This window comes from Sorex araneus, chromosome X (assembly GCF_027595985.1).
Source record: "Sorex araneus isolate mSorAra2 chromosome X, mSorAra2.pri, whole genome shotgun sequence".
Lineage (NCBI taxonomy): Eukaryota > Metazoa > Chordata > Mammalia > Eulipotyphla > Soricidae > Sorex > Sorex araneus.
The window spans coordinates 165154020-165162433 of record NC_073313.1 but is presented as its reverse complement, the minus strand read 5'-3'; the positions used below and the strand labels follow the sequence as shown (position 1 = coordinate 165162433).

The 8414-nt window shown below is 44.3% G+C and overlaps 1 protein-coding gene across 2 annotated transcripts in view; it reads right to left on the bottom strand.

Annotated features, from left to right (window-relative positions):
- Positions 1–8414, bottom strand: part of RALGPS2 (Ral GEF with PH domain and SH3 binding motif 2) — a 120144-nt gene that overhangs the window by 58288 nt on the left and 53442 nt on the right. For both annotated transcript variants that reach the window (XM_055119908.1, XM_055119909.1), the window contains exon 8: positions 6724–6850. In XM_055119908.1, coding sequence (XP_054975883.1) covers positions 6724–6850 — 127 coding nt within the window. The remainder of the gene's footprint in view (positions 1–6723; positions 6851–8414) is intronic.

The window sequence follows — 8414 nt, the reverse complement described above, 5'->3', positions numbered from 1 at the left end:
AACCCGGGTTGGGCAAAGCCAATGCCCTACCTGCTGCACTATCTCTCAGGCCCCATCACTTTTATTTTTAAGATGGATGGCAGAGCATTTTAAAAAATAGGCTGAAGGGGCTGGAGCGATAGCACAGCGGGTAGGGCGTTTGCCTTGCACTCGGCCGACCTGGGTTCGATTCCCAGCATCCCATATGGTCCCCTGAGCACTTCCAGGAGTAATTCCTGAGTGCAAAGCCAGGAGTAACCCCTGTGCATTGCCAGGTGTCACCCAAAAAGCAATAAATAAATAAATAAATAAATAAAATAGGCTTAATCAGATAAAATTCTACCAAAGGGGAAGAAAAATATTCCATTAATTCGCACAGAGCTGTAGCAAGCTTTTGCACCGTGCTGAAATGACCTAACAGAATTCTGAATAAAAAGCTACTAGGCAGCATGTCGGAGGTTTGTGAGCACTTGGGGGTGGGTGTTGGGGGTGGGTGGGTTGCAGTGACTTTGCTCATCAATGCCAGAAACTTTAACATTACTGTGACCATATTAGCTAAACTGTAATTTACACACACACACACACACACACACACACACACACACACACACACAGCTAAGGCTTCGGAATGTATTTCTATATAGGTTACTGGAAATTTCTGCAATAATGGAAGGCTCAAGAATCACATTCTACTGACAGACCAGTATTCAACTTTCAATAAATATAGGTCAACGCAGTGGAAGAGAAAGAAACAGTGAGATCTAAGGTCCCTGTAACCCAGGACCCTCCCTCCACCATTTGGCCTGGTAAGGCAGCACTCAGAGGGACTGTCAGTGATGTGTAGACACCAGCGGTGAAAGACATTATCAACGAGGCACCAACCACAGCCTTTGGGGTGAGAGACGGAAAGGGCCATGAAGGCAGGGCAATGCTGAGGCACTACCTCCTCTGTAATTAGTGCCAGCCTCTAACGTAGCGAAAGAAAACGGGGTGACATGGAGCAATAACCAAAGTACCACACAACAAATTACGTGCACTAAACAAAAATTCAAGCAAATGAAGTTACTGGAACAGTGGAATAAGCCAGGAAGGGAATCACTTAACTCAACCAACAAGTATTACTAAGTGCCTACTTCTGTAAATAAGGATAAATCTTGATCCAAGACAAATAACAGGCTTCCACTAGAGAGAGACAGAGTAATGACAGCATGAAGAGAGTAGAACAGGGCCTTTCAGGGAACTGGGGCGGGCCGGGGCATCGAAGAACAGCTCTTTTCCTTCTAAAAATAAAACCCACTCTGAAAATCCAACTCATCAAACAGAAAAGTAAATGTGCGTGTCTGTATCAGAGCAGCGTCCTTGCATCAAGAGTTTGGAGTTCGCACAAACTTCTCTGGAACAGAGAGTAATATGCAGAATGGGACCAACTTCTTTCCACAGTTCTAAAAATAAGTTCTTACCAGAATACACCCAAAGCTGATCAAGCTACTGCATCTCACATGAACAAAGTAAAGACACGAAGAGAAAATGCACATGAAAGAATATTCATCATGTTTCACACAACTGAATTATTTTTGCACAATGTTCTATTTTTCTCTTTCCAGCAAAGCAAAACTTGCTGTGCCAAATTCTCCAATAAGCCCCTTAAGATCGTTTTTTTCCAATGACAAAAACAAATGAGTGCTGTTAATGATTCTCAGATTTTAAACAACGATTCCCACTTAAAATGTTTTCCCCTTGAGACTTGCCCAAATGATCCCTTTTCCAGAAAAAAATCTGTCCTTATTCTAAGGATTTTTTTTATTTTGTCTACTCTTGCTCATTTTTCCTTTGCATGCAAACCAACAGAGGACAGTTCTTCAAGGGAAGAGGGTTGAAAAGCCAAGAAAAATGTTTGCGACTTTGTACAAATCAAACCACACTGAATTACTGATAGAACTGGCAGTCTCCAAAGAAGGGTTTTGTCAGCATGTGAGTCCCCACACTTCCTTAAGGCTTCACAAACAGTGAGTGTTTTTTAGTGGCCCCCTCCCTCAGGCTATGCATCACGTGATCTGTTTTCATCCCTTCTCTATACACTAGATCCTGCTGGTTGATTATTCTTCCTTCGCTAAGAACCTTTGTAGACGTGAGAAGGGCAGCCTGTGGCAAACTCTGCAGGAATTCGGAACCGAGGTGAAAGGCCATCCCTCGTCTGGTTCATGGGTCCTAGACTTCTTAGAGGGACCCCAGGCAAGGTCTGTCCCACACTCAGCATAGAGTAAAGCTGATGTTTCTGGCACCACCACTTCACTTGGTGAGCAGGAAAGAATTCACAATCAGCACAAGTTCATTACAAAACCACAAAACGAATTTATTGGAAATTCAGGCAAGATATGGAGCAAGTAAATTTTTTGGGGGGGGGGGTCACACCTGGCATTGCACAGGGGTTACTCCTGGCTTTGCACTCAGGAATTGCTCATGGTGGTGCTCAGGGGACCATATGGGATGCTGGGAATTGAACCTGGGTCGGCCGCGTGCAAGGCAAACGCCCTCCCCGCTATGCTATCACTCCAGCCCCCAGCACAAGTAAATATTAACAAGATTTAGACTACTGCTAAACATCACTCTTCAAAAACGACTACGCCAAAGCTCAAGAACTAGAAAAGCAAACCAGCTGCCTGTAACGTGAATACACTCATCAGCCCCAAAATATGTAAACTGCCAAGGCTTCATACTGGCTGAAGAGCAGCCCGAGTGTTTTGATAGAAAACGTTTACTCTCAAGTCTGCAAGCAAAGACATTTGCCACCATCATCAAGGGTCGATTTTCTTTTTTCTTTTCTTCTTTTTAGGTCACACCTGGCGATGCTCAGGAGTTACTCCTGGCTTTGCACTGAGGAATCACTCCTGGCAGTGCTCAGGGGACCATAAAGGATTCTGGGAATCGAACCCAGGTCTGCCACGTGCAAGGCAAACGCCTTCCCCACTGTGCTATCCCTCCAATCCCAAGGGTTGATTTTTCATGCTGAAAGCTAAGCACGCCGAGCCACAGCAACTGATCCGACAAATGTTTTATCCTTCCCTAAGGCGACCAAGTATTCATGCCAAATAGTGCACAACTGTCCTATAATCTCAGATGTTCCTTCAACTGGCAAAACGAAGTGACTGGCCAAATGAAATAGGCGCTGAGACACTAACGTGTGCCTCAACTTGAACTTCTGAAGTTCTTTGCCACCGTCTAAGATGGGGTCAGGTAGGTCTGGAGAAGGGAAGGATATACTGATTTACTGATTTCGTCTCCCGCAAACCTCTCACTAAATCGGAATTTGAACTATGATAAGGTCCTGGGCATTAAGTTGGCAGCTGAACGCAGAGGTCTACACTAAATTTAGAAGTCAACAGGGTATATCTGAAAAATAATAACAAAGTGAGAAACAACACCTGACTGCTCCAAAAGAAGTTCAGAAGAGAGAAGGGAACGAAAGAGAGTCACTCAGAAGGCGGCATTTTTAGGAGGAAGAGGAGCTGATAAAAACCAAAGCAGGAGCATAGAGCATAAACCAAGGGAAACAGAGTCACAAGTGGTGAATTTCAATAAAGAGAAAAACTGGGCTAAGCTTTCCAAAATGAAGATGGGGTTTTCAGAAATAACTGCTAAAGATTCCAACTAGGAAGTCAGTGGTGGCCTGATCAAGAAATCTTCTAGGGGGGCCGGAGTGATAGCACAGCGGGTAGGGCGTTTGCCTTGCACGCGGCCGACCTGGGTTCGATCCCCGGCATCCTATATGATCCTCCAAGCACTGCCAGGAGTAATTCCTGAGTGCAAAGCCAGGAGTAACCCCTGAGCATCGCTGGGTGTGACCCAAAAAGAAAAAAAAAAAAAAAGAAAGAAAGAAATCTTCTAGGGGCCGGAGTGATAGTACAATGGGCAGGGTGTCTGCCTTTCAAGCAGCTGACCTGGGTTCAATCCCTGGCATCTCATATGATCCCCCAAGCACTGCCAGAAGTGATTCCTGAGTCCAGAGCCAGAAGGAACCCCTGAGCATCACTAAGTGTGGTCCAAAGAGCCAAAAAAATTAAAAAAAGGAATCTTCTAGGATAAAATAGTAGGTGGAGAAAAGCTAAAGGGATGGGGGAGAAGGTGCTTTCTTCATTAGCTGAGGTATAAAGTGATGGAGAATTAGGCTGTCATAACAAGAAGGGAGATTCTGGGGCCAAGAGAAACCAGAGGGAATTACAAAGAGGGTCAGTGGAGGTGAAATTAGAAGATAATGGTTCTAGCAAGAGGCTTCTCCATACTGGTGCTCATCCGCACCCCAATACTGGACCAGTCTGTTTTAGCCCAGAGGCAATAATAATTACTGTTTGTCTCAGGGTGCTAAGTTCAGGAGAAGACAGGTCCTAAGTAGTACTAAGTAGCAAGTACTGTCTTTTCACCCCATGCCTTTCATTGGATCAATGGCCATGAAGCAGCGATTTCGAGCAGGGCACGCTGTCTGCGTATCTCCCGTGTCTGTGGGTCTGTCTCCTCCCACTGCCAAGAACATCAGGTGCATGGGGCGGGGACGGGGGAGGTGTCCCGGTGGAGTGTGGGGTGTGATGTGCCCTGTGATGGAGGGTGCCCTTGTTTGGGGCGGGGGGAGGGGTCTGGCCTTGTCCCCTGAGCTCCAGCCTCCTGTGACCTTCAACTGGAATAAGCAGATCAAACTCAAAGAACAAACGAAGACAAATGGTTGTGTACTATTAAAAGTGTTCTATGTCCCTCTTGTTAAGTTTAGTGATTTTTCTTGCGTGTGTGAAACCAGAAATATTCCACAGGCACTTAACTCTTGTTTACATCCATTCAGCTATGGGGAAAATTAGTTTGTTCTATGTTGCTTCGATTAAAATCACATTTTCAAGATTCTATGAAGCACGGGAAGTGAGGACTTACTGTCCAACAAACATCTCCCCAGATTCCGCTGAATCAAGCTATACCCGTGGGGTTTCCTGGCACCCGCGTGTGTGCATGTGTGAGCATGTGATCTGAGTGCACACCCCCCCCTCACGTGTGTGCATGTGATCTACACATACACACAGACACAAACACACACACACCCCTAAGCTACCCAGCCCAGAACTGAGCTACACCCGTGGGGTTCCCTGGCACCCATGTGTGTGAGCATGTGATCTGAGCGCACATGCATACACCCCACATGTGTGCATGTGATACACACACACACATACCACCACCACCCCCCAGCCCCCCAGTCTAGAATAGAAGTCTCGGTGGGCCAAAGGGACCTCTGAACTAAAACCACAACATAAGGACTCATCTTCTTTTTCATGCTCTTATTTCTGACAGAAAATAAATCTCCCATACCCTTTTCTACTATATATAGAAGGCTAGGCTTTGAGGAAAAATTTCAATGAGAAAATAAACTGCCTGAAAGAAGCCCATTTTAGACATGAGTCTAGCAGAACATGAGTTCAGCAACGGGAAAGAGCTGGGTCAAGACTGGGGCTCCAGACCCCGGGGGCTGGATCCGAGACACGGGGCCCCATGCTACTTGTCTGGAGCTCGAGTTTCTCTACTTCATCAAGAAGTGAATTAGAAGCAATTACTGGGATCCATCGGCCGCAGGAAGGACATGGTAACATGATTCTGGCCCTACTTCTAGGTACAGAGAACAAGGTTCAAGGACTCAAAACATCAATATGCAGAGGAGTTCCAATTCTGGAATGGAAGGCTAAGGATTCTTGATCTAAAGTTCCTGATGCTCATAAAGTTTCCTTCTTGGGCTGGAAAGGACAGGAATTGAGGCATTTTCCTTGCATGCGGTCGACCCCAGCTGGATCCTTGTCACCCCATATGGTTTCCCCCCACCACACAGACTTCAGAGACGACACCCCAAGTCTCCAAAACAAGCACCAGACATCTGGCTTGCCCAGGGAATCAAGGGAGCAGTCAGACACTGGCCAGAGGCGAGATGGTGGAAGGACAGAGGAACTGAAGAGAAACAAGTGTTTCTCATTTTACTTCTCTGCGGAGAATCAAGTGTAATATATGCTAGGGATATACACGCATGCATTTTCCAGACTTAAATTTACATGCACATTGTAAAAAGAACAGTTTGAGACTTTTACAAAATCCAAATACCTAACAAAGTTCTATTTGTATTTTGCTGAAAGTAATTTTATAGGATAAGTACTTCTAGGGATTTATAAACACTGTAAATTATAGGGGAAAGAGAGATAAAATTCCAGTCAACTAGATCTAAAATGGAGATATGTCTATTACAGCTCTAAGCTAAACTTCCACTGCTAAAATACTCATTTCAACTAAAAAAAGAAGACATCAATACTTTTCATAATTTCATAATTCATCCTAAAATACCATAGAATAAGAACTCATATTAAAAATACACTATTAATCTTGTGACCAATTTGGCTTTGCTAAAGTTAAATATCTTTGTAGTATTAAACTCCAAATAACTGCTTCATTCTTTAAAAGCATTACTAAGAAAATGAAACTATCATTTTTTTTCTAAAAGGTCCATTTCTAAGGGGGGGGTGGGGGAGTCTATAGAAAACCTTAAGGGTAAAGAACTAATTTAAAATGAAAGAAAATACACGCCAGATAATAAGGTAACAGATTTCAGTCAGTTTTTCAACCCAACATTCTTGTAGTAATTTCTTGAGAGGAAAACACACTTTGGAGATACCCTGAATGTTACGTAAATGACTTGAGTAAGGCATCATGAACACATAGTGAAGAACTCACCTAAATAGGGAATGCAAGGTGTCATCTTTAAACTACTTATATAGTCTCTGAGTCTTTTGTAGTTATCTTCTTTACTCATTACATATTCTAATTTTTCAAAGGTAGTTTTGTCTTTTCGACTTAATAACTAAAAAACAAACAGAAAAGCCTAAGTTATTTCCAAATCCCATTTAATTATAGCAAAGACTCAAAGCTAGAGTTACTGTAAATCTCAATGTTCGAATTCCCTTAACCATATTTTGGTAATATACAAATAAAAGCAGACAAGTCTATCAAAATATTAACGCAATCCCTTATTTGCAATATATTTTTGGCAGGTCCATATACCTTTTAACTTACTAAGCAGTAAATGGTAATACAGTTGCCATCATTAAATGAGTAAACAATATGTAAAATCATTTTCTAATTTAAATAATTCTGCATTCATATTCAGCTCACATGCCCAAGTATTTCAGAATACACTGTGTGTCTCATGTCAGGGAGAAAAAAAATAAAATCATTCTTAATCATTGAGAAACAATGAATTTTGCAATCTGTGAAATTTAACTGAGGGGCTGAGAGATCATAGAGCGAATGGGACATCAGCCTTGCACGCAGCTGACCAGCCCCCCATATGGCATAATCCCTGAGCAGAGAACCAGGAGCGAGCCTTTGGCACTCACTGCTGAGTATGCCTCCACCCTGAATTCCTTGGTTAATCCAACCATGGTCCATGTTAGTACTATCTATAAAATGTATCGCCTCTATTTCTGGCTTCTTGGGGACACAAGTATTTCTGGGATTCCTCTGATCAATGCTGTCTCTGGGACAGCCTGCAGCAGCACTGCTGATTCAAAGGTGTGACGTAGATTTGCTGCCGAGTTCCCCTGGAGAAAACGGGAGGTAATAGAAACACAAGTGTAGCAAGAGCTGCTCTGAGTGGTATTTTTTCCTTTTGTTCTTTTTTTGCTTTTTGGGTCACACCCGTTGATGCTCAGGGGTTCCTCCTGGCTCATGCACTCAGGAATTACTCCTGGCAGTGCTCGGGGGACCCTATGGGATGTTGGGAATTGAACCCGAGTCAGCTGCGTGCAAGGTAAATGCCCTACCTGCTGTGCTATCGCTCCAGCCCCTAGAAAACATTTCTTGAGCATTCCAAGGAGCAGGGAACATTTTTTTCAACACATTAGGCTCTTACTATTTCCTGCTGATATAATAAAACACCATCAACTATTCATGTTATTTTGTAGCATTGAAGCAGCTGCGGCCCTGGAGTCCTTTGCTTGTCCAGTGACATGAATAAGGCGTCAGGGCTGACACAGGACAAGACAGTGGGTCACCAGATGCCACAGCAGTGAGCCACCAGCCTCCCCCAGGTGCCTGCTCTCCAAGTGCCAGGCTGACACCAATCCACCACTGTCCCATACTGTAGGTGTATCAGTGGGATGGACACGAGTCTCTCTTCACAGACCCCCCCATATGGATGGTCTTCACAGAATCACTATCGGGAAAGGGGCCCCCTAGCGGGCCCTCCCCTTAAAACTCAGGAGGACGAGGGGTCCTTAGCTTCAGGTTTTGCTGGAACTGGGTTCACCATGTTCCATTTTGGCACCCCAACAAACAGCTTTGAAACCTAGAGTGAACCTCCACTGCGACCTGCCACCTCACCGCCCTTCACTTCCACACAGCCGAGCACTCGGATGGGAGCTAAC